Genomic DNA, 27,195 nt, shown 5'->3' on the forward strand with positions numbered 1-27,195 from the left:
AGGAGGCCCCTAAAAACTCGGGAGGCAGTCAGGTACTGAGAAATAACTTGGACTCTCATATCGGATGACCAGGGTGCAAACCCCTGCTTTGCCACCTTAGCTGTGTGACCTTGGGCAAATTGGTAAATAGCTTTCCTGCACCTCGGTTTCCTGTGAAGATAGAGTCTCACAGTATTGTTGTGAGATTAATGAGATAATAAATGTAAAGCTCTTAGAACAGTGACGTGCACATTGGCATCGCTCAGTAAATATTAACTAATCTTTTTGGAAGTGTTAATGATATGCGATAATGGGCCCTGGGTAGACTCTCATACTTTCTTAGCATAAGAAGAATGCAGTTGAGATTAGAAAAGCTTATAGCAAATTTTCTTTCATCACAAAGTAATTGAAAGACTTACCCTTTTCTACTAAGGAAAATATTGGGATGATCTCTTCAAAGGGAAACAAAAGCTCTCCATCCAAGGAGTGTGCAAAGAAAGGCCAGCCACGCAGTGCGGCTGAGGGTCGTCCCCACAGCTAATAGAATGATCGAAGAAGGAGCAGTGAAAAGAATGGCAACGGAAGGGAGTAGAACTTGACACAAAGAAAAAGTAGAACTTTGGGAAGTGGGACCTATAGAAATAACCTGAATATTCTGGTGCAGAATGGCCCAGCTCCTGATCTTACCTCCGGCCCTCAAAACAGTACTTTAAAAAGACAATGAATCAACCAAATTCTAAGTTTTCTCATATGTGTATGAATTTAGAAAGAAGTGGACTAAAGACATGGAGGAAAAATCAAAGGAAAACTCTCAACAATTACACCCTCATATAATGGTATGGGACCTCAACATATATAGGAGCCTTTTGGATCCTGAAATGAAATTCTGAGATAAGAGGACATCTGTAATTTTAAAATCAACATGTTGCCCAAATTGAATAGAAAGAAGAAATAAAATTAATTTACAATAAAGTAATAGTTATATGGATCTGTAAATGCTTGACCGGGGCTGCACTAGGAACGTGGTGAAGCAGTTACGCGATGCTGGCACTCACGTGCTGCCGCCGTGGATGTGGCAGCTCTGGATGCAGACGCGTACAGTGTGTTGTATTAGCAGCTCAGCTGCTGTGGGTTGTGGTGTTACCATCAGTAACATAATTTTCCAAAACATTGAACAATTTTTCTGGTAGTTGCACTCCTGGAAAATTGAGTATATTAAAACCTTGCCCCCAAAAATGCTTTGTACTTATATGTAGTGTTGTAGGATCAGGTAATTTTAAACAAGCTTTTGCCTCATGAATGTCCAAGACATTTGAAAGTTGTGAGGAATGTGGTGTAAGCTCTATTGTGTGGATCTGCCCTGTTCATTGCAGGGCAGCTAGCGTTCCTGGCCTTCACCCCTTAAAGCTAGTAGCATCCTTTACTGTTCCTTCCTCCAGTCATGTGCCAGCCTCAAACCTTCAGAGCAGTATAGGTAGCAGGTAAAGGTACAGCTCTTCGGCCAGACTGCCTGCGTGCAAAGCAGAGCTCTGCCACTTTGCAGAATCAGCGACCTTGGGCAAGTCAGTTTACCTCTGGGTGCCTCGAAGTTTTTCATCTGTAAAATGAAGATGATAATGCTACCTATCTCATAGGGTGGTTGTTATATGAAATGCTTATAACAACACCTGATACACATTAAGCACAAAGTAGTTCCTGTTATTATTTTTTATTACATTATTATTACAACTTTGTAAAGGAAGGAAAGTATGACCCAAGAAAATTGTTATCTTTCTTTATAAAGGCTACAGATGGGGCCAGCCCAGTGGTGTAGTGGTTAAGTTCTCACACTCTGCTTTGGTGATCTGGCGTTCACAGGTTTGGATCCCCAGTGCAGACCTACGGGCCACTCACCAAGCCACGCTGCAGCAGCACCCACATGTGAAATAGAGGAAGTTGGCACAGATGTTAGCTCAGCAGCAATCTTCCTCACCAAAGACAAAAATGGCTACACATAGACATTCTTAAGCATGAAAATAACTGTCAGTCCTTCTTGAAAGAAAAAAAGAGGGGCCGGCCTGGTGGCGCAGCAGTTAAGTGCACACGTTCCACTCCACCGGCCCGGGGTTCTCAGGTTCCAGGTCCGGACATGGCACCGCTTGGCAAGCCATGCTGTGGTAGGCGTCCCACGTATAAAGTGGAGGAAGATGGGCACAGATGTGAGCTCAGGCCAGTCTTCCTCAGCAAAAAGAAGAGGATTGGCATCAGTTTGCTCAGGGCTAATCTTCCTGGGGAAAAAAAAAGAAGAAAAGAGGGTGGGGACACTGCTTATTCTCGAAACTAATTAAAGGATGATTCAAACTAATAGAATCAATATCAATGGAATTGATAAGTGACAAATAAAAAAAATATAAGAAACCAAAACTAGTAGGTGAGGAGAGAAAAGGATGAGGAAATGCCTTTTAATCATTTCATTTCTTCATAGTAGGAAATGAATCAATAAATGCAAAACTGAAACAGCTTTTGTTTTTGTTTTTTAATGAGACTCAAACTTCTAATTGGTTTATATATGCTCAAAGAACATTTATCTGAAGTTTTGGAGATTTGTTTTTTGTTTTAGTTTTATTTTAGTTTCTTTTTCTTCAATTCAATTAAAGTAAGATTATAATCCCATCTATGGGATAATTTGTCTGTTTCTCTGTATGTCTGTCTATCCGTGCACGTTTACAGAGATGTTAATCCCAGGTAATATTAGTTCCTCTAAGTGATATGATTTGGGGATGACTTGTTGCTTTCTTTTTGGTACTTTTCTATAATGTTTAAGTGTTTTATAATGAATACTAATTGACTTTTTGAAACAATAAAATTATTACTATAAAAATGGGTGGAAGATACAAAACAGGCAAAATTAATTTATGATATTAGATGTCAGAATGGTGATTAGCCTTAGGAGAGTTAGTAATTGAAAGGGAACACAATGGCAGCTTCTGGGGTGCTGATCATGTTCTGTGTTTTGATCTAGATGCTGATATGTGAATGTGTTCAGTTTATGAAAAAAATCATTGAGCTTCGCACTTAAGATATGTTTATTTTTCTGTATGTATATTGTACTTCAATAAAACATTTTTAAAAGTGGACAAAAGATCCATAAAAACATTCATAAAAGAGGAAATATAGATAATAGATACATGAATAATGTTCAGTGGTAGTAATGAATAAATGCAAATTTAAAGAACCATTTTGCCTGTGACACTGGCAGAAATTACAAAAACCAATATCCATTATTGGTGAGGGATGCAAGAAGAAAGCATTATACACTGCTCCACTGATGGAAGTATAAAGTGGTACATCATTCTGAATGGTAATTTGGCCTTCTATATAGACATTGAAATATACATACTCTTTGGCCCAGTAATCTCATGTCTAGATTTTTCTTCTAACAAAATAATTAAAAATTCAAAAATTTATGTGCATGGTTGTTTATAACCTCAGTGTCTAGTAATAGGAGAATAATGGTTACATAAAGTATGGCAGAGTCAAATTAAAGAATGTTGTACAATCTTTATGTGGTTTTATTCAGTACTTTAATGAAATGAGAAAATATATGAAGTGATAAAATGGAATACAAAATATTGTGTATATTATCTCAACTTTGTAGAATTGTACATTCATACTGTGTTCTTAAATATAGAGAAAATAAAAGATTAGAAGAAAATGCATTGAAATTATAGAGGTTTTCTGAATGATGAGATTTTGAATGATTTATATTTTTCATTATTTTCTAGACTTTCTCTAATCAAGGTGTAATATATCTGTTACCAAAAAGCAATCTTTTTTTTTTTTTTTTTGCTGGGAAAGGCTTGCCCTCAGCTAACATCTGTTGCCAATCTTCTTCTTTTTTTTTTTCCTCCGCAAAGTCCCAGCACATAGTTGTTGTTATAAGTCCTTCTAGTTCTATGTGAGCTGCCACCACAGCATGGCTACTCACAGATGGGTGGTGTGGTTCCGTGACTGGGAAATGAACCTGGGCTGCTGAAGCAGAAAGCGCCGAACTTTAACCACTAGGCCATCAGGACTGGCTTAGCAATCATTTTTAATAGAAAGGGAAAGCATGTATACAAATGACTAAGATTCATTTTTATTGACATCTAGTGTCTAATGTCTGTCTTTCTGAATCACTACCACTAACAGTTGGGTGAAACTGAACAAGTCATTTGGTTTTCTCAACTCTAAAATGTTGGCAAGGTAGATCTCCAGCTTCCTTTTAACTTTAATATTCTGTGAATCTATGAACCAAAGATGGAATTTTGAAGCAATGAAAATAATTAGGCTTGGATGATTTGAGTAAGTTTGTAAAAATAAGTAGATGAAATGTTTCTTAGCTTATATGATGACTTCCTAGTCCATAGATGATTTTTATTTATTTCAGTGGATTGTTTAAGTTTGTTTTCCTTGTGTATTTGGCATAATATGGGTAGATTTTATTTTTTGAAATTACCAAAATATTAACAATGAAACCCAAAGAATCGTTCCTTTTTCACACTATTTTTCAAGTGAAAAATTACACTATTTGTTCTACCCTTTGAATTATATATTCAGAATACAGAGATTTTTAAACATAATTCCTAATAAATATTATTATCATTATAAGGAAAGGCCTTATTTTTTCAAAGTGTATGATAACAATGATGTATAAACACATTATTTGTTTCATTCTTACATGAGACTAATTGGCAGTTGGCTAACAGATGGCTAAAACTGAAGAAACATTTTAGTTCTTGCTGTTGTATTTCCGAGAACAAACTGAATGTTTTAGTGAATTATTAGTGAATTTTTTTATTTGGTTATTGTTTGACTAAGAGTTTCTCAAGCGTTACACGTCAAGCCCCGGGAATTCAGAACCAGCAGTCCTCAGGATGTTAGGCTTCTGGAGGGAGTGAGGAAAGAGAGAGGAGGGGAAGACAATTTGTGTGTAAGCGCAGATGTGAGCTAGGATGAAACTCTTCGCTTCTGGTGAATTGGGAATGTTGGTGGGAAACCACAGTCTTTTCTGCTTAGGTAACTTTTTGTGTACTGGGGGTACAAAATTATTAAAGTGAATTCAGCAGTTAAAGTTACCTCTGAAAACTATTTTCACCTCTTTTCTGCTGATAAACATCAGCATGAAAGCTTGTCTCATTTCTTTGCATTTTTTATGTTTCTTCTCAAACTAATTGTATAAGAAAGTTTATTAATTTGTTTACTTAATATTTAAGATTTATCTTTCTATGGAAAAATGACTTCTCCTAACCACAGGTCAGAAGGTTTGTGTGGGGATATACTTCAGAGTCCCAGCTTAAAATACCAGGAACTCATCCAGAAAGGCAGGACAGCTTTTAGGAAATGCATTGAATTTGGAGCCCAAAGACCTGGTTTCCACCCTTGGCTGAACTACTCATTATCATTGTGACCACGAGCAATTCTTTGACTTGTGTAAACTTCAACTTTTGAATTTCTAAAATGGAAATAATACTTTCCCTAAACACTTAATTGTGTTTTATGAAAAGCAAATGAAATAGTTGACCCACAAATGTTTGAATTCTATTCTGTGGCTCTCTTGTGGAGTGAGAAGAGAGAAATGAGGATGGAGTTCTAGGAAACATGCTTTAAGAGGCAACAAAGGAAAAGGCCAAGTAAAATGAGTCAAAGAAGGGGGTGAATTGTAGAACATGATAGCAGGAAACTCAGAGTTTAGAGAGGGAAATAGACAAATCATTACATTGTAGTAAGTGCTTTTCTAGAGGTACAGATCTGCTGGGTGCTGCTGGGTGACAGATCTTAGAAAAGCATGTACACCTGTGACCTTGGAACTGAGTCTTGAAGAATAGTAAGAATTTGTGTAGATGGCTGGGCTAGAACAGGAAGGACGTCACTGACAGAGGAAATGGTGCATGGGAAGCCTTGAGGTGTGGACAAACTTGAAGTATTAGAGAAAGAGTAGTTCAGTGTGGCTGAAGTGTGTTGCACCTACAGGTTGGAATAACCAAGTATGATGCTAGAGAAATTTGTTGATGACATACTGTCATGGGAGAATTGTAGTAATGATTCCTTAACTCATTTTTTCCAATCTTTTTATGTCACAGTACATATGGAAAAGTGATAATATTTGCGATGTGCTCTGGGATCAACAGAGAATGCTGTAGGACATGGGAGGCACCCAGCCCGGGAGCTCCAGCCAACACAGGCCCCACCTGGCCTTCCTGAGGACTAATGGTGGGGCAGCAGCACAGCGTACCTCTAGCCCATCTGTGGCACATTAGTGAGGAAGTTCTGACTTAGCTGCCATAATGTAACAGATTTGATCTTTGTGGGTCACAGTCCCTCAGTGGAATTTAACTCTGGAGAATGCAGGAAGCTTCGCTAAGAAACGTGATCATCATAAAATGCAAAGGTAATATATTGAGAAATAGTAAGTAATTCCAAGAACAGTCCATGAAACAGAAACCAGAGTTGCAAAAAGAAAAGCCCATTCTGACACAATATGCTACTCGGAGTTAGTCAGACTCCATGCTAAGGCCACCGTCCTCCAGACTGCTAGGTCAGCCCAAGACTACTGAGGCCAACTGCAAGTTTTGGGGTTTCTTAATGCCACCCTCAAGTTTGGTAATTCACTAGAACAACCAGCAGAACTCAGCAAAGCACTGTACTTAGGATTACAGCTTTATTGTGGCAATGGGATGCAGATTAGATCCAACCAAAGGAAGAAACACATAGAGGAGATTCTGCATGGGTTCCAAATTCAGAGCCTCCGGGTCACCCTGTTGACATCAAAGTGTGGCAGTATATATGGAATATTGCCAACTAGCGAATCTCACCAAGCTTACGTCTCCATAGTTCTTATTGAGGCTTTATTACATAGGCACAATTGATTGAGTTATTGCCACATAGCTGAGCTCAATCTCCAGCCCTCCCCTCCGGATCAGGCTGACATCGGTGGCCCGAAGGCCCAACCCTTTAATCATGTGTTTTGTTTTTCTGGTGTGGCCAGCCTCCATCCTGAGTTATGTGCTTAGCATCACTTCACTGGCATAAACTATCACCAGGAATAATGAAGACACTCCGGTCGCTCAGGAAATTCCAAGGGTTTAGGGGATACCTCTCAAGGTAGGACACAGTTCGGATCTCTCTTTCAGAAAGACGAAGTTCCTTACTGGATGTATGCCAATTAAATGTTTTATTCAGTCAACAAGTATTTATTCAGGCCAGAATATGAGGCAGGTGCCAAAGATATAGTAGTGAACAGGATGGGCTAGATTCCTGCCCTCAGGGAGTTTACAATTGAGTAGGAACATGAAGGAAAATTGCCTCAAAAGGATGTAATTACAGTATACTCAATGCTTTCATTTTGTAACATAGTTTTACCCATTTGGGAATTTCTGTAGATAAAAATTGTCATTGTCGTTCTCTGATGATGTCCATAAATACTATTACTTTATATTGGTTAAACTCCACAGTCCCACCTATTTCCCTCTATACAATTATAGTTAGACTCTACCACTAGTTAACTTTTGACATTTAACAGAGTTTAATATTTAGATATCTGAACTACTTTTCCTCTATAACAGGAAGTAGAAGGATAATTTTCACACACCGTGCTATTCACCATCTGCCTTCATTGAATTGGCACTGTGGAGCATCACTTCGTCAGTGAAGGAGTAAAGCCTCACAGTGCCAGAGCGAAGGCAGTGCCAACTGCAGCGTTGATTAAACTAAGTTCTGTGCCTGTTGTTATGGTTGGCAAGCATGGAATTTCCTATGACCAGCAAAAAGATGGCATTAAGTTTGTCAGTATGACCAAGAAGCCATGTAATAAGGTCCCCAGCCCCTCAAGGATTTACAGGCTGAAGGGTAGGCAAAAGGAAACCCATAGGTAATGCACTTGAATTTGGGCTGCCCCAGTGAGGCAAAGAAGAGGCATTTTTTTATGTACAAACCAAATTTAGCATCCAAAGTTAGTGTTTATCATTAGTTCTGTTGAGTTCCTTATCTAAGGAATATAGGAAAATTGCTAGCAACTAGGCTTATAGCTTTTGCTACTGACAAAGATAACAACTAATGAAGTCACATTTGTCCGCGCTTAGGGATGAGGTCCTGACCCTGTTTGTGTTCTGGGAACTTAACCGGAAAATAGAGAAGAGTGTCCATGAGACTTTTTTTTGGTACGGGGCTTACTCTGTCGGTTTTAAAACAATATGAAGAAAAAGCAAAGCATAATTTGGATAAATCTTAAGCAGAATCTGATTCACTGAGTCTGAAATTTACTAAACAGTATTTGAAATCATTAGGACAATGTGCATCATGATGATGGCAGTTGTAATTGAAGTTGATTTCCGTTTCTCTTGAGTGGACTTTTCTCTTAAGTAGATCTTCTTTCTTATTTTAATTGACCCTAGGCTAGGGCGTTGTAGTTTTGTTTTCCAGTGTGCTTGTCTTATGCTGCCAGAATACCAGCTCTCCACGTATGCGGGGGCCGAGCGCCTCGAGAGAGTCCCGGTTGAACACAAGCGTTTCCTAAGTCATGTGCCAGATGTTTCATGAATGTGTGATCTCGTTCCCCAGACAGATGACAATATATCTGTGATAAAGTCGCGGTGGAAGAACTAGCTTTTAAAAAATAGGTATTTTTTACACTTTACTGTAAAAACTTAAGGTATATTCAAGCCCCAGGCTGACAGAGAAGTCCACCTAAGATCAAATTCCTTTGAGTTTAGAGGAGGAAGAAATTGTAAGTCAAAATTAAAAATAATTTTGTCATTTTAAATTTGGGAAAAATCCTTTATTTGTTCTGATGAAAATGTCAGTAGTCATGGAACTGTGGTAAAAATAATGAAAAATCACTGGCCTGGGTCTGCTTAAATTGGAAGCATTTTTTAATTAAAGTTTGACAGTATTTTGTGCTTCCATGGCCTAGCCATGTCCCGTCTTATTCTTTCATTCAATTCTCTTCTGGGTACGAGCTGCTGTAATTTGGAAATTAAACTTGAAGGTGTGCATACTACTGATTCATCTTTTGATTTCTGTGCTGCCTCAGGTCTCATAGTCAGTAACACACCGTAACCCATCTCTCCCTTTTCTAGGTTATTAAAAGGAGCTACTTTTTAAAAAGAGATTGTTTGCATTAACTTTTAGATGCAGAGTTTTTATTGCAAAATATTTTTTCTTTGGCTGAAGCAAATATGTGCCAGTCTAAGTCCTGACTGGTGGAGAGCACTCACAGTGCTTTGTCAATGTTAGAATAAAATTCTCCATGATGAGGAATCCACTGTGTCAGATGCTAATTATAGTTCTTAATGAACTAGTAATTATTATGGAAAAAGAAGCAGGTCACAAAAACAAAGAAAATACGTATATAAATCTGCAAGAAATGGGAGGATTAAAGAGGCCACGGTGGAGAAAGCTTCGGGCCTCTCCTTTTCTCTTCCTTGTGCTTCGTGGTCAGTGGTTCCTTCTGCCTGCTGTGGGTTCCCTCTCCTCGGAGCCGAGACAGGCCACTGAACGTCTCCCAACTTCTTTCCGCAGATGATGGTCTTTTCCCTTTATTTATTATAATATTTATTATAATTAAATGTACTACAATAGGAAATAAGGTTGTTGAAATATCATTTGTTTAAAAAAGATTTAATCCTTTCTGGCAATTTAATTTTCTATATCCAAAGTTGATTGAACTTTGTGTTACTGTCAACTACTGTATTTCAAATTGTGATGCTTGTGTTGCATTGTGATATTTGCAGTGAAAAATATATTTTTTCAGCTTTAAGATATCTTAGATTATGCATTGCCAATTGTGTATTAGTTATTATTAAATCATACATCAGCCAGGTTACTTTCGTTGTTCTTAAAGCTTGCCAAAAATTTTCTGAACATAGGGGAGGGCATGGGGTGGAAAATTGATAAGTATTATTTTAATAATATTAAATTTCTTAACATGGGAAATCTGACCTAAAAATGGAAAATATTATTGTGATACTTACAAAAACTCTGTTTGCTCTTCAAAGGAAAAGAAAATGAATTTAACTGTAAAGCACATGCCCAACTAACACTAAGAAATTGATTTATTACTAAAGAAGAGAATATGGAGTAAAAAGAGACAAGTACCGTATATGACCCTAATATCAAAGGAAAGTAAAAGCCACTTATCTTAGGATATATCAAACACACTGTTATTCAGATCAGTCAGGAATGTAATTACAGACAGCTTTTGTAGGCCTGATAGGGTTATTTCTTTAAATGTGCAGCTGTTCCACATTACTGAGTATGTAAATATCTCCCCCAAATGTTAAATTGATCCTGAAGATGTGCTTTACACTTCTGCTCAAAAAAGAAAAAAAGAAACAAAATTTCAGTAAGTTCTACTTTACAATGCGTAATTTAGATTAAGAGAAATACCCGCCAAAAGTAATGTGTGTATCTTTTTTGAATCTGAATTCAGGGAAACCAGCTCTGAAAAGACATGTCTGATAGTCAAGGAAATGTGAACACTGACTGGATTTTACATGAAATTAAAGGGACTTTCTTTTTCTTTTAGGTGTGATAGTAGTACTTTCTTTTCTTTGAAAATTCTTTATCTGTTCGACATACAAACCAAAATATTCACTGGTGAAATGGGGTCATATCTGGCATTTAGTTTTAAATAATTCAGAAGTAAAGGTTTGATTAGACAAGATTGGACAAATGTTGATAATTTTTGAAAGTTAGTTATAAGTACCTAGTTGTTCCATTATATTACTCTGCTTTGTCTACATTTGAAAGTTTTCATAATAAGGTGTTTTTAAAATACGTAATTTCAGAAACTTGTTTATTTCGCATTTTCACTGAAGCTTTGGCATTCGTGCTCATAGAAGACATGACCTGACAAAGTTATCTTTTAAACTAGCATGTCAAAATTTGAGTTCAGTTCAGATTGTCATCTGTGAAATTAGAAAACAATAATAGTTTCTAAGGTTCCTTCCCATTCTAAGTCTCTAGACGTCATGGGAGAGACGCCAGGTGACTCCAGGGCTCATCCGCGTCAGCACCAGCGAAGGGCGCCGTATCTTTCACGTTAGGAATCTGTCATAGATCTAGGGAGACAGACTGGCGGCAGGAGGAGAGCACAGGGCCCTTCACAGGCCTTTCTGTTCCCAGTGCTCCACGCAGAATAGGTGCTCATCAAAAGCACGTTCAATGAAGGGAATTAATCTTTCCCTGTTTCCAGCTTCATCATATAGCATCCATTCCCGCTGATATCAGTTTAATGGACTGTATTGTTAATATGTTAGTTTATTACGTCACTGAGAGAATTGTTCCTATTAAGCACGTCTTAAAAGTGTTGTGCTCCTTACGTGCTCTTTTTATGACTTAATGTGTAATATTTAAGACAGTAAAATGGAGAATAAGTTATTGCTTTAAATTGCTTGACTAAATGTGTCTCAGTAAACCATTCTTTATGTTTCTTAAATGCTCTCTTAATTTGGCTAAAAATTCAGCATAGTAAACTGAGAAACTAAAAATATCATTTTTATTTTGTTTTCCCGTCAATAGAGCAGATCTCCTAAAAATTTAAAGCACATCTTTCTAAGGTAACATTTACCTCCTCACATCTTTAGCAGCTATCAGACATGACATGGGACATATTCATTGACCCTAAAAATTTTCATCAGAATCATGCACTGAAAGGGGGCAGCCCCAGCCAGACAAGAGGCTCATTTCAATTTTAACGGCTGTAATTAAAGGTTAATTCACTGAGTCAGGATTAACGAGGAAAGTACAAATGATAGGCAAGCAGCTGCCTTTATAATACAAGATTAGAACAATGCAATTACAATAAGAATTAGAAAAAATCAACTTCCAGAAAGTATCCTTTAATGAACGAATTAAATTGTGATTCCTAAACATGAATATATCAGATAATACTTCTTAAGGAGTTAAGGAAATTGATATTGTATATCTAAGCACATATTATGTCAAATGTAGAAACAATGGTTAACACTAAAAACTTTTTCATTATTAGGAATTTGCGAAAAATATACGTATATATCTAATTATGATGTTTTTAAATGGTAAAAAATTTTCCCACCTGAGGCTCATTTTTTGATGTCCGCTTATCTTTACCTGAATCATAATGGATTTTCCTCCTTATATGCGCCACTCCTACCAAGTACCCCTTATGTTTATACCTTAAATCTATTTTTCTTATAGAGCCTATTCCTAAAACTTTTTAATCTAGTGATAATAAGAAAGTTGACACGTGTCATTTTCTGGTACATTGTGTTTACATATTTTAAGATTTTTCTCACAGTTTAAGCTCAGTGCTATATATTACTTTATGCAGACCATATTACTTTATTTTTAGTGTGATGGACCCTTCAACCTGAGGACACTGGGCCAAGATTGTGTGTGTGTTGTATATTGCTAGAAAACAACCAGACTACATACGTGTTAAACATCCTTATGTGAAAGTCCCTTGCAGAGTCGAGCCACATAGGGCTTCAGCAAGTGGTACCATTTTCTTCTGTTTTTGTATCGTCGTGATTGAAGCCATATACATTTTTAAATTAGTTGAATCCTAAATTCTATCAATTATTTATCATCTGTCGCAGGATTCAAAGCGAAGTTGTATGCACTTAGGCTTATAGATGCAAAGAAAATAATTGTCTATGATCAGTGCAGACTGTGGAAAATTGTTCCTCACAAGCTGAGTTTCCGTAAAAGGAGTTAACATTCTGTCAATCGCTCTTGAGCTGATTTAGTGTAATAAATCTGTGTGCTGGGATAAATCTGAGTATGGATGCCTAGAAGCTAATAATCCAGTAGCATCATTCCTGGAAAAATATAGAGTGCTATTTGAAGATTATGGAGCCTGTGATATGCAAAAGTGTAAGCACTGTACTGCTGTTACCAGGGAGATGAGTTGTAAGTATAATATAGATTTACTTGGTAAATGATTTTTTTTCCTCGGGTTTTTTTTTTTTTTTTTTTTGGTTAAGCTGACAAGTGCTGGAGAATTTGCTTTCTGTATACATTGTGGGGAACTGGGGAAAATTGATAGTGTTTCACTGATACTTAGATTAACGCACACATTGTATTTGGAGTGGGACAGCATGCTGTTTTGAACAATATTTTGACATTAAGAACTCCACAAAATAGTATTTAAGCCTCCTTTGGCGTGGGCAGTTGATAACTTTTCATTCATAATTAGCTCATAGAGAACCGAGAGACATTTCAGGGAAATTGAACTGTCAGTGGGTAGAAACAAGCATTTGACCTCATCACATTGAGTGGGGCCCATCATAATTTGTTCATTTGGTGCCCATCAGCCCAGCCTCATCTCTCATACGGCACCTCGCTGACCTTCCCTCTCCAATTCCGCTCAGTTCAGCTTTAATTATGACTCTGCAGACCTGAAGAAATATTGCAGCTTGCTCTCAAAAACCCTGAACTGCCACTCACCAAAAGATTGGTTTTTAACAGGTAATAAATGCCCAGAGGAAATGGTGCTGTGTCCACATAGAGAACTGTGGCTTCTTTTGAGGTTTTGCTGGCTCTCAAGTGTGTCACTGTTGCCTGGTGAAATTTTTATTTCTAACACAGTAAGCGCGTGACTGAATTCACTGCTGTAAGGAAATATCATGAGTTCTTTAATTTAGGTAAACTTTTATCCATCCACAGAAGAAATTCTTAGTTACTGGGTTTTCCAGTGAATTCACTAAGCCCGTCGCCTATTGAAAGTTGAGAAACAACTTTAGGTTGTTTAGGTAAAATATTAGTATTTTTGGAATGCCGCATTTTTACTTTTTATCTTAATCAATAATTACTTTTTGAGATATTGACCACCCCCATAGAGGAAGAGTGAGAAATCATAAATTCCTCTTCTAGCAATATACTTAATTATAATTCATCAAATAATTTGGCAGAAGGACTATCCTGCTAACATCTTGTCTCTACCAACAAAACAAACAAAGATGAAGTTTAAAGTAAGCATTCATGTTGCCCACCATACCACAGCACTTCCCCACCCCCCCACCCCCATGATAATATTTTTGCGATACAAGTTGATAACAATCAGAGACTATGTACGAGGAAAATATAAAGCTTAGAAAATTATAAAGTTTAGCTTTTGTTTTCAAATTATATCCCTAAAGATTTCATTACAAATAGAAATATTGAAAACTGTAGTCCCATACTGTGTATCCTTGTAGTGAATGTTAAACTGTCAGCAGGATTTTCAGGTCATTTGACAAAAAGGATACAGGTGCAGTAGCCAGCAGTGAAGGTGACTGCTAGTTTCATCAATCACTTTGCCTTTCTTTAAGTTGATACATAATGGACCCCTTCAATCAGCTTCCTTGTTCTTTGTCACTTGTTTGGAAAGAAGAAAAAAAAGAAAGGTGGAAAGGCTGGACTCTGAAGTCAAGGTTAGGAAATGAATTGTTAGTTATTTACTCAGGGTGCAGAGGACGTCAGTGTGAAGGGAGGCTGGCTCTTCATAAAGCGCCCACTTTGTCAATGGACGGTAATACGCGGTTTGAAGCTTCGCACAGGCCTTGAGTGGTGGAGTGCTGCTCACCTAGTGATTCTAATATGAATTTGAAATTAAGACGTGCTTTGTGACAGAGACATGTTTTGTGCCAGAAAATGTTCAAATACATGTTTGTTTTCTTCTGGGGATTACGCCAAATGGCTTGGTCACAGGAGCATAATTATAGGTAGATTGTGAATACATGTCAGCCCCCGACAGTTTCATCTTAGTCCTTCTGTTGTACTTGATTTGAACCAGAAATTTTCTAAAATTCTTTGGGAAAAAAGAATTGAAAATTTTACACAGCTTCGTTTGCTAAAACCCATAGATGTGCCACCCAACAAGGTTTGAATGCCTTGCTGATTCTAAACACCCAGAGAGTAGGTGAAACAGTTTAAAGGAAACTCTCAGAAAACAGTGTCTGGCTTATTTTAACTGTTTCTTCCTTAGAAAACAATACGTTTTAACTAAATTTTTAAAGAATGATGCACATCTGGAGAAGGTTATCAGTTCACCAGTCTTTTGATAAATGGGCACAGGGCATCATGACATGTCTTTTTTTTATACGTGACCAGATTGTGTGTATTCTGAAACTCACCAGTGTGCTTTTCAGGAGTATTTTTTATAGATATGTGACTCAATACCTATTTCGAAGCTATCAGCCAAGAGGTTCCGTTATCTATCAAGAGGCAGTGTAATGATCCGAGCAGGTGGCAGATTAAACATAAAAATTACATGTTGTGGCTGTGTGAAGTTTCTCAGTTCTTTCAGATCTCTAAGAACAGTTTGGGTGGAGCGGTGAATGCAGTTTAGTGTCTTACATTCTTTGCAGACTTCGTGTCTATGGATGGAGCTGGTTGTCTTTCGCTTTCTAGGAAAAGCTTTGAAGGTTATGGTTTTCTTGGCGAAAGTTCGTTTTGGTGTTTTAACCTGAATATTTCTATTAATAAACATGAATGGAGTATCTGCTACATTCTGAACATTGTGGTATGAGCTGCAGCAAATAAAACAAGCAAGCCCTGGTTCCAGTTTAGGGGCACATCCTACAGTCTCGCAGAGACGGAAACCGTGAACACGAGAGCACGCAGGAGGGTGAGTCGAGCTACCCTGGGAGTTCGTGTAAAATGTTTTGGTTTCCCTTTTATCTTGGATCATAATACCGAATGCCTTCTACAGTGTCATTTACAGATGTGGAATTTCCACCAAGAAACATTTTGCCTTTCTACATACGTTTCTGCCAAACCAACGCAGACTGAATGGAGTTTTTCTGAGCAGCATTTCTTGTATCCCTGGCGGTGCCGCTTTTCTCACGTAGACCTGGTTGCCTCAGCCCTCGCTGGTACACCTGCAGTATTTATCCCAGCAGTTATAACTCTCCCTTTTACGTGAATGGTTGCAAATGCTTAAGAATCTGGATTCAGAGACTCAGTATAACCTTTTTAAAAATCTGACCTTTTTTGGTGCTTGTTTCAGAGGAAGATGGCTCTAGAGAATGTAACGTGTTTGAGTTTCTTTAGGATTATCACTCTGAATCTCCACCCTCTCCTTCTCTAACCCGGCTGTTTCATTATCCTGACCTTCGTTGCCCCACCCAGACCCTTTCGTTTTCCTTGTTTCCTTCCTTTGCCGCCAGTGAAACTTGTTTTGTGCCTCATCAGCCAAGTGTCTGTGGCCCCTGCTACTTAAATAATCACCTTTTGCTTGCGTAGAACTCGTACAAAATGTTTCTGTATGCCTTTTTTATCAGAAAGGCGAATACATACTGCCTAAAGAGAGTTAAGAGATCGTCTTGGATAATACGTGGTGCATTAAATTGGAGCCTTCAGAAGACAGTTATTTTATTTTTTCCATTGGTTCTCAGTACCTGTTTATTAGCCAAATGAATCAAAATCAATTCAGTGTGCTCTGCAAAAACAGAGAAGGGGGAAGAGGGGAGGGGAATTTTAAAAAACTGGTCCTCTTTAGATTCTGACAAATTACTATCCGGGTTTAAGAGCCACTCAAATTATTACTGTCTATACTAGTTGAAGCTTAAGTCCACTGAGAAAATACTATAGGGAAAGCAGAATTTTTGATGCCTCTCAGGTCTCAGATCAGCCGTTGAGATATGTATGCAAACAAATTTATAGCATAGACTCCACAGATAGGTGTTACGACACCAGAATTCACAACAGTAGTTTTCAACTAGACATCGTAATTACCTTTGTTAGTTTCCTATTGCTGCTATAACACAAACTTGGTGGCTTATAACAATGCAAATTTATTATTATCTTAAAGTTCTGGAGGTCAGAAGTCTAAAATGAGTCTCACTGAGCTAAGGTCAAGGTGTCAGCACAGCTCTGTTCCTTCTGGACACTGTAGGGAGAATGCTTTTTCCAGCTTTTTCCAGCTTTTAGAGACTGCCCACATTCCTTGGCTCATGGCCACTTCCATCTCCAAAGCCAACAATGGTCTGTTGAGTTCTTCTCACACTGCATCACTCTGACACTTATTCTCCTGCCTTCCTCTTTCACTTACAGGATCCTAATGATTACATTGGCCCACCCAGATAATCCAGGAAAATCTCCCCATCTCAAAATCAGCTGATTAGCAACGTTAATTTCCCCTTGCCATGCAGCATTGCATATTCATAGGTTCTGTGGGGTAGGGTTTGGATACCTTCGAGGGGCCATTATTCCATATACCATCTCACCTATAGAATCTGTGGGGAGAGGAAGATGACTCAGAACCCGTACCTCACCTATCAGATTGCAGAGGAGAGGAAGGCTAGGGCCATGGCGTTTCTGGAGGTCGTCCTCATGCAGAGCCAGAGCCCAGCATCACACAGAAGCATGTACTCTTTGGTCTTCGTGTTGCTGGCGCCATGGTGCTCGCTGGCTCACCGTCCTGGAATTCAGGTGGAGTGCTGCTGCGGTGACGCGCCCAGCTGCCGCGCAGGCAGTTCTTACTACAGTAGTTCTACTTGAGTCCGGTCAGAACCACTCCAATTCAGAGAAATGGGAAATTTTCAGATCAATCATGTTAGATTAAATTGATAGCTTCCTATTGCTATCTTTTTGATGCTTAAATCAGAATTTTTATTTCAAAATTTTATAAATTTTCATTTATTGGAATCAGAATTATGATAGTGTTTCTCAGTGAAACATTGATTTATCTCGGTAGATAATGGAAAAAATCTCAAATGACATGAATCTTTGTGCAGAGGTTTTTAAGTATTTAAGTATTTACTATCAAAAGTAATTGTAGGCACAAATAACTGAATAGTGCTTTCAAGGCTGTCTTAACAGACAATTCAAAAGTTATTCATACTTTTTAAAAATTATACAAAAATATGCAAAGAAATTATTATTCTCTAGGCTTAGCACTTTGTTATTTACACGGTGCATAAGAATAAAGTTAAAGTTAAATAGCACAACCAGAAGGACCTACTGCCAGAACATACAACTACTTACTGGGGGGCTCTGGGGAGAAGAGGAAGAAGAAGAAGAAAAAGATTAGCAACACATGTTAACTCAGGTGCCAATCTTTAAAAAAAAAATAAATAAATAGAGTTAAATAATAATATGAAAATTGAATTATAAGAAATGTCAAAATGGGGTGTGATTAATGTTACTAGGGGCTGGAGTAGCGTCAGAGAGAGTTGAATGGACAAACTGGGGCTTGAGCTGAGCATCGTATTATGGGTAGTATTTGATACTTAACTAAATCATGATTTATTCAAGGGAATCCTAAGTAAATAATGATTTACTATGATTTAAGTAAATTATAGAACCAACACATGACTTCTATGTGCAAGATTGGCAAAAAGTAAGGAGCACACTGAAATTTAGAATTAAAAGTGCAGTGTGTTTGGAGAGCTATGCTTTTCGATTTTTTAAACGCTTATTTTTTCATCAAAGTATTGTAGATCTAAGAATGCTTGTTCTTAAAATGAAATGACACTTTCCTGAAAAAAAAAAACAACACAAGAGTTGGAAAATTGTTTCATATCCTATGATTAATATCTCCGGGGCTAATTCTTTTTTCTTTGGTATGTTATGTAGAAGATAATCAAAGCTAACCATCTCAGAGCTTACTGGCTGTCAGACTTAGTGCTTCAAACCAAATGATTGACTTAATTTTTCCTCTCCCTGGGAGCTACATAAGGAAAGGAACCCTAAGTGTCCACTGCTATCTCCCAGTGGAGTGAAGTCTAAAATTAGGGGAATCATGAGAAGAAATAATTTAATAAAGACGGGAGAATAGGAGCTAAAGTTAGAATTTGCCATAAATTCGATGGCGAGCTAGCTCAAGTAGCAGTGGATGGCAGAACTGCGTCATGCCACAGGAAATCTTGGGATGACTTAGCTATGACTCCTTTCCTGTTGGCGTGGTATCCTCTTCAGTAAACTCTTAGAGAAAACAAGCAGAAGGTACCACAACTCAATGATAAGGTGGGTGGGCAATAATATCCTCCAAATGGTACTGTGTTCTTGAAGAGTTGGATTTATTTCTGGACACCGACCTTTTTAAAAGCAATGCATCATTCTCCATCCAACAAATGCCTGCCATCACCAATAATATGTTGGCATGTCCATTTTCGGCTTGTAGTACAAAATAAATGAAAGCCAAGGACATTACAATTGGGAGGGAAGGAGAACGGTTATTTAAAAGGCTTTTAAATGATGTCACTATATATTCTTTTAACAACATCCTCTAAAAGCCTTTGAAAAAATAGTCCCTTCCTCCCTCAGTTGTTAACAAAGACCATTCTAGGGACTGCTCTTTAAGAGGCTGTTAAATGGTGATACTATATTTTTTAACATCAGCATCATTTAGAAACCTTTTAGAGAGCAGTCCTCTTCCCCCACAACTAACAGAAAAAGGGCATGGGGGAAGGGATTACTTTTTTAAAGGCCTTTGGATAGTTCTATCAATAAATACAGCAACATTGTCTTAAAAGCCTTTCTCCAATGGTGGTTCCGCTTTCAGATATGTACTTTTAGCCTCATGACCCCATGTTATCTGACGTTAGTGTTTTAATGTTAACTGAAAACTCAATTTACTAATAATCCCAATAATGCCTTTTATTGAAGAGCTTAAAAATCAGTTTCACATATACAATCTCATTTACCCTCACAACAACTCAGTGAAACAGACAGGATGTGTACAATTAGCCCCATTTTACAGAAGAGAAAAACAGAAGCTAAGTGAGGTTGTGACTTAGCCAAGGGCTCCCTGCTGACGTGTGGCTGAGTTGAAACTGTAACCAGTTTGAGTCTAAACTGTAACCGTCTAGTCTAATACTCCATCCATCCAGCTGCCTCCTGTTACCTGCGTTACTTTTTTTTAGTGATATTCTTCATTGCTCTTTTCAACATGTCCAGATACTAAGAGGTAATTCCTTATAATCAGTATAAAAGTAGGACTCTATAATTTCAGTACCAAAAATAGATATGTAGATGGTAGAGGTTTTATTAATACTGTAATCCTGAGCAAGTTAAAAAGAATAAAATATTTCAGAGCATAGTAGTCTTCCTATGATGTTGCAGCATTCAGATTTTCTTAAGATTCCTTTGCTTTATGATGTGGGCTTATGAAATTTTCACTTGAAATCTGCTGTCAGATATCTAGTTTATTAAATAACTGATACTTTAAAGACATTTTTAATCTCATTATTTTGATTTGCTTTTGAAAGTTATTCTGTTGACTAAGGATACTGATAGTTAAGATCAAATTCAAAAAAGTTTCCTCAGTTATCATTAATCTTTGGAAAGAAATAATAAGTGCTGGTTCTTCCCACTTCCTGTAGTTCTTTGAAGGAGAGAAGAAAATCTCCCCACCAGCTTGCATGACTGACCTTTAGTTTCCTTTATCATAAGGAATAGTTTGTGCTTGTTGAAACAGGAATTATAGCTTATTGCTTGATAGAAATAACACTTCAAATTGTTACATTTTAATCCTAGTTCTGCCACTGTTTTTTCCCTCTTGCTAATAAACATTGTCTTTAATAACAATTAAAGAAGAATACTTTCATCTACAAAAGACTTCCATGTGCAGTATCTCACGAATCCTTATAAAACGATCCCATCATTTAGGTAGTCTTACCTTACCCTTTATTGTACAAATTCAAGCTCAGAGAAGTTAAATGATTTTCCTCTCATCAAATACCTTGAAGGTCTTCTACCTTAAAATCCAGGATTTTCTTTCTTACCACTGCCAACCCTGACTCTGCCTGAGAAGAAGTAAGCCATAGCCTTTCTTGCTTCTGAGGAAAAATGCTTCATATTTGGGCATAGCCAGAGAACACATGGGCCGATGCCAGAGCGCAAGCGCCCAGGCCCCAATCCAGGACTTTCCAGAAAGATTGATGGTCAGGCAACTTTAATGAAAAGAAATCTGGGTCATAAGAAGGCTTTGCTACCACAAACATGGACTCCAAAGACTCTAGGGTTCCTATGTAGTAAATCAAGTTCTTCCTCCCTACCTCCTCACTGAAGAATTTAAAATATTTATGTTCAGTTCAGAAAATACATATACTATATAAAAATTACATATATATGTGTGTGTGTGTGTGTGTGTGTGTGTGTGCGTGCGCGCGCGCTTATGGTCTCAGGACCCATTTCCTCATCCTCACCCTGGATCAGGAATTCCTCAGCAACTTATGGTAGGTCTGACTGGCATCTATGATGTAAAAGGATCCTTTTCCCCTCTATCAGATTCAAAGAAAGCATCCTTAGAGGGACCTGTTATTTAAAATTAAAGTAGCTGTAATAAAACTGCCTTTTCAATTTGTGCATCAACTAAGACACACCACTTCTCCTTCCTCTGGGACTTCATCTCGATGAGGTCCCTATCCCTCTGTGCCCTAAGTTACAGTTTGTTTAAGTGCAAGCCGCACGGCCAGTTTTTAGTTGCAGTGGTCCCACCTGTGAAATACAGAGAACGGCCACTGATTTCCCTGACGTACTTTTGTAAAGTGTTATTCCATAGCCTAGCTTTTCTCTGAGGACCTCCATTTGGATCTTGCTGTCCTGTAGTAAATATTTGCAGCATGACCTCACTTAGAATGCTCTGTAATTCTGTCTTTGATGAAATCATTGTTACCAGCAAGATTGTTTCTGGGAAGCTCCCACCTGTTGCTTCTAGCCCATTCTGTTTTCATCCTCATCTTCCTTCCGCTTATGAGGCCTATTCCATCTTACTATACTCTCTTCCCTTCCTTGTCATTCTCGTCTTAGGATCTCTTAATCACTTACCCCCATTCAGTAAAGATCTTGGCATCTTACACGTAATCTCTGCAGTCCACATCATCATGGGAGGTCACTGTAAGTATTAACAGCCTGTGCAATACGTAACCTCACAGCCTCTTGATCTCTTCAGTTCAGTAACTTTCACCTGCACTGAATTTCTGCCACGCACTCTTTTATTTCAGCTCTGAAATCTTATCCTACCTATGGCAATCCTGTTCCTGGGGCCCTTCACTCCTCCAAGTTTTCTTTTATGTTTAGCCTTGATTTACAACAGTCCTGAAAGATAGTTGGCAGTTTCCCCATTTCCCAAATGTGGAAATTGAGGTCCCTAGCATGAGTAACTTCTTTCCTGCCACAGGGTTAGTAAGTTACAGAGCAGGAATTTCAGCTGAACTTTCCATCACACCTCACTGAGCATAAAAGAGAGGAGAGGTAAACACTTTTAAGAGAGTTACTTTTACAGGAGCCTGTGGTAAAGACTGGAATGTAAGGAATCTAAAGACAAGGAGACCAGTTTGAATGGGCAAGCAGAAGTAAAAGGAGAGCAAAAGATTGGGAAGGACACCAGGTTGTTAATTATGGTTAAACCTGAGGGGGAGTTTACTAATATTTCCATACTACTTGAAATTATTTTCAGTAAACATGCACTACTTTTGCAATTTTAAATAAAAGATTTTTTAAATATTTTAAGTGTCACTGATGATCTGAACTAAACTGGTGGTAGACAGACAGAAAAGACAGAAATGAATACAAGAGACATCAAACTTGTCAGCTATTTGTTGGAGGGAAATAGGAGGATGTCAGAGATAACGCCAAGGCTCTGAGCTTGGTTACAGTGGAAGAGGATGCTAACTCTTGCTTTTTTATATTATGTCATTGATATTGTCAGTGAAAAAGCAGTAGAGGGGCCGGCCCGGTGGTGCAGCGGTTAAGTACGCACGTTCTGCTTCTCGGCGGCCCGGGGTTCGCCGTTTCGGATCCCAGGTGCGGACATGGCACTGCTTGGCAAAAGCCATGCTGTGGTAGGCGTCCCACATATAAAGTAGAGAAAGGTGGGCATGGATGTTGGCTCAGGGCCATTCTTCCTCAGCAAAAAGAGGAGGATCGGCAGTAGTTAGCTGGGGGCTAATCTTCCTCAAAAAAAAAAAAAAAGAAAAAGCAATAGAACTGCTAAGATCAATTGTTTGTCGCATCTATCATATAACACAACATGATTGTTTTGTCTTATGCAAAATGTTCTGGTTCTAATGAAATTTGTTGTAACCAATTATTGAAACCCTTCTGCTAAACAGTTTGAAAACCAGAATCAATTTTGTTTTTATTAGCACCCTTAAGTCAAAAGTCAGAAAAGAAATGTAAAAAAGAATAGTAGAACATATCTAACAATAATATAACACATCTGTATTCATGGTTCTGGAACAGTTTTTCTAAGAAAGTGGTAAATAAAAGTATCTAGGCATCATTCTGGATTTCAGATTTATAAAAAACATGAAATGTATTGACAATGAAGCTTGTAGATTTCCGTTAGGGGAAGAGAAGGAATAGGGTATTATAATTTCCTTCTCATCTCGACACCAATCTAAACTGACTACATCCTCTACCAGGAGGTCAGGAAACTTTTTGTAAAGGGCCAGATAGTAAATATTTTCAGCTTTGCAGGCCACAGCCTCTTAATTCTGCCTTTGTAGTAACAAAGCAGCCAAAGACAATCTATAAATGAATGACTGTGGCTGTGTCCCAATAAAACTTTATTTAGGGACGTTGACATTTGAATGTCACATAGTTTTCGCGTCACACAAGTGTTATTTTTCTTTTGATTTTTTTCAACCATTTAAAATTTGAAACCCTCCTTAGCTCCCAAGCTATATAAAAAACAGGCGGCAGGCTGCATTGGGTCCACAACGCAGAGTTTGCTGGCATCTGCTTAACACCATGCATGAAGTAAGATACTTATGAAGTGTTTATTGATAATGTATTCAGGTCTTTCTGCAGATTTATTTTTTATAACATATATTGATTATTACTGGAGTAAGAGTTAAAAAAAAGTCTCATGTTTTTCATAATATATACTGGATCACTAAAGTAAAAATGTGGAGAATTAACAGTTACCTTCTCGAATACCTGAATTTCCTTATATGGAGGAAATTGTCATTAGGATTATAAACCATTTTTTTAAGTAATATTTGCTGGAACATTGAAATATATTTCTTTGAGTCTGTGTTTATAGTTATAGCTAAGAGTTAAGCAGATTTGCCCTCTGCTCTTTTTAATCCTGTTCTGGGTCCCAGGCTCAGCACTGTGAATTAAAGATGGAAAAGACTTCTACAGTCTGCTGGGTAAATCAGACAGTGCTGTAGCTTTCTACATCGCAGCTCATCAGTTGAAACATACGTTGGTTCAGAAAGTACTAATTTTAAAGATGAAACTGTATCTGTTTGCAACTATTTTCTGGTCATTTTTATAACTCCTCTCTCTAAATATGCACTGCTGTAAAATGAGCCAAACCAAAGCAGACATGAAAAGAGGATTTTGTATACTGCAGATCTTCATATTTTTGAAGTCCAAAAGCAGAATAGATTAATAATATACTTAAAAATGATGAAGTGACTAAATGTGGATTAAAGCATAAAAGGCTGGAAAGCATTGTTTTTATAAAGCTTTACGTGGAGTGTCATCCTTGAAATGGTAATGCAGATGCTGAACAAGGTTTATTCTTGGGCACTTACTTGATACTCCATGTTTTATTTTTCAATTCTCATTTAAATTTTATAATTCAATCATTTTGAATAGCTATGTTCAAAAGAAGTTTTACAACTTTAATCTTAATAATCTCAAAAAAAGCAGACATGCTATGTCATAAAATAACTATTAGTGACTAGTTTGTATCCTATAAATCTAACTTGAGTTGATAATATGGTCCATTACCAGCTAACTGCACGGAGTATTTTTCATTTTACACTCTTCAGTTACTTTTTAGTGAAGTGTTAAAAAATATGAAGCTTTTCTCCTCTCTAAAATTGCACGCTGTCTGTCTGTTATTAGGGAGATAACAGCTCTTATAAATGTTTCAGTAAGCGCTAAGTAGACAGTTATGTGCACTCTCATTCCACGCTTATTTGCTTACTGTAATAAACTGATAAAATATGTGTGGTTTGTCTCTGTGTATCTACAGGCATCATGAGTCACATAGATTTCCTTTAGAAATAATGTTGTGTCTGCAGAATTGATTGGTTATTTTCATAAACCATCTAAAGGTACACAAACGACTTTTATTATTTAAACATATGCTGTGTAAAGATTTGTGGAGGATTATCTCATTGTTACCTGGTGCTTTTTGTTCTGTTAACTCTAGAAGGGGCTTTTTCTTTTAGAGTTATTACAGACACTGGACTAATTACCTCCTCAAGCATTATATTGAGGATAACCCATATCATTTGCTTATAATGCAGCTAGATTTTAATTCTTTGAACATTAGTAGTTAGATAACTAAATCAAAACTTTTAATGTTTTCAAATATTGTCTTTCATACTATCCTGTTTATACAAGTTTTAATATTTAATGGGAAATAATGCTTTTATCTAAAACTAGATATTTTGAGAATTAGTGTTTGTATCATAGAATTCCTTCTAGTTAATGAGTTGTTCTTTGTGTGTGTCTTTAAGATATATGGTATTTTTTCATTTTTTTTTTTACAATTATATGTAATGGAAAATTTCTAGTCAAATTATATCCTAAAACCAACAAATATTAATATTCATAATCTCTGCTTATCACCACAGTGTACTCCTATAAGACTAATAGTTTAAGGAACAGTGTTATAATTGAGCACACAGCATCAAATAAAGCACAGTTATGATCAACACTAGAAGTATATTATCTACAAATCTCTATAATCATTGAAAATAGTAAAACTATGCTTTGAGTTCTGAAAATGGGTCAAATTATGGTTTATATGTTGAACATAAAAGTGGGAAATAACTGGGGAGACAGGTAATAAAGATAATAAATAAGCAAAATTATATGTATTGTGTTAGAGAAGGTATTAAATGGCTGTGGAAAAAGAAGAAGGGGAATCAGAAGAAAGACATACAAGTGGGTTAAGCCTCATTAAGAAGGTCACATTTGAGCAAAGAAGCCATGTGAGTATCTGGAGAAAGCGCATTCCGGGAAGAAGGAACCAAGGCCAAGGGCCTATGGGGGAGCATTACTGGTGAATGCAAGGAAGAGCAAGGAAGTCAGGGTGGCTGAAGTGGAGTGAGCTGTGGGTTCAAGAGTCATAGGAACTGAGGTCAAAGAACATTACAGGGGCCAGGCCACATGGCCCCATGGGCATTTATAAGGATTTTTCACTTTTGCTCTCAAAGAAATCAGGAGCCGTTGGAGGCTTTGAACAAAGGAGTGACATGTAACTTTGTTTTTTGACTGATTCATCCTGGCTACTATGTTCAGTCTGCGCTCAGTAGGGTGCAGGAGTAGAAACAAGAACACCAATTAGAAGGCTGTCAGAATAATCCAGATGTGAGATAGGGGTGGCTCAGACCAGGATGGTAACAGTAGAGGTAATGGGCAGTGGTCAGATTTTACTTAGTTGATTCAAATAACTGTGAATGCCTTCCCTGAGTTCTCCCTCAGGTGCCAGCTCTGGCTTTTGTGTTCTCTTAGTCTCTTAGTCATCTCTGTCCTGGCATTTATCACCCTGGTTGATTTCCTTAGTTCTCCTCAGCTGAACGATAGATTCCTTGAGGACTGGCTTATTCTTTGTCTCTGTATCATGGTCCTTAGTACAGGAGTTGGCACATCCAACTTAATAAACGTTCATTAGTTGAAAGAGTGAATTAATAACAACGATTAGTAGTTACTTAGTGTTTGAAGTAGCAGTGCTCTTATTAGACAGGGAGCCCTGGACGACCTGATTCTTGGACAAGACCACCTTTCTCCCCTGGATGGCCATGGGAGACACAGAGTCAGAGGACAAAGACAGGCAAAGTAGTACTTTATTATTAGCCGGGGTTTTGCTCTCTAACCCCAGTATAGAACTCCAGTGAGTTAGGACGGCCACATCAAGGACTCTTCTTTCCTATAGAAGGTAGGACTAAGTAGTTTTGAACCAAAGCCAGGTGTTAGGTTGAACCGTATAAATTGCTGATTTGACTGTTTTGACCTACAGAATTGATAGATACGTATGGTTCAGCCTAATCAAAGGCCTTATCTGAGTCTCGGATCTCACCGTTCCATACCTACCCAGGCTTTAGGAAAAGGAGTGAGAGAGCACATTCTCCTATCATAAGCTTATTCCCCACTCCCCCAGTTAGTGTCCTGAAATCTGACTGATCTTGATTAGTAGTTGAGTGGAGAGTTAAACAACAGAGACCCAATTTGAACCAGCTTAAGGAGACAAAGAAGTTACAGGATGGAATGATAGGGTATTTCACAGAAAACCAAGCTTCAGGAAGGATGGGAATATATCAG

General features: G+C 37.7%; 1 protein-coding gene across 8 annotated transcripts in view; it reads left to right on the forward strand.

The window, feature by feature from the left end:
- Positions 1 to 27,195, forward strand: part of AP3B1 (adaptor related protein complex 3 subunit beta 1) — a 227,528-nt gene that overhangs the window by 165,369 nt on the left and 34,964 nt on the right. Inside the window, exon 23 of one of the 8 annotated variants that reach the window (XM_008516553.2) lies at positions 413 to 3,673. The exons of 6 other annotated variants lie outside the window; for them this stretch is intronic. In XM_008516553.2, coding sequence (XP_008514775.1) covers positions 413 to 520 — 108 coding nt within the window. In that variant the 3' untranslated portion in view covers positions 521 to 3,673. Of the gene's footprint in view, positions 1 to 412; positions 3,674 to 27,195 lie in introns of those variants that run through there. One more of the 8 variants, XM_070571571.1, reaches the window with a different exon arrangement.

This window comes from Equus przewalskii, chromosome 13, assembly GCF_037783145.1.
Source record: "Equus przewalskii isolate Varuska chromosome 13, EquPr2, whole genome shotgun sequence".
In the NCBI taxonomy this organism is placed as follows: Eukaryota; Metazoa; Chordata; class Mammalia; order Perissodactyla; family Equidae; genus Equus; species Equus przewalskii.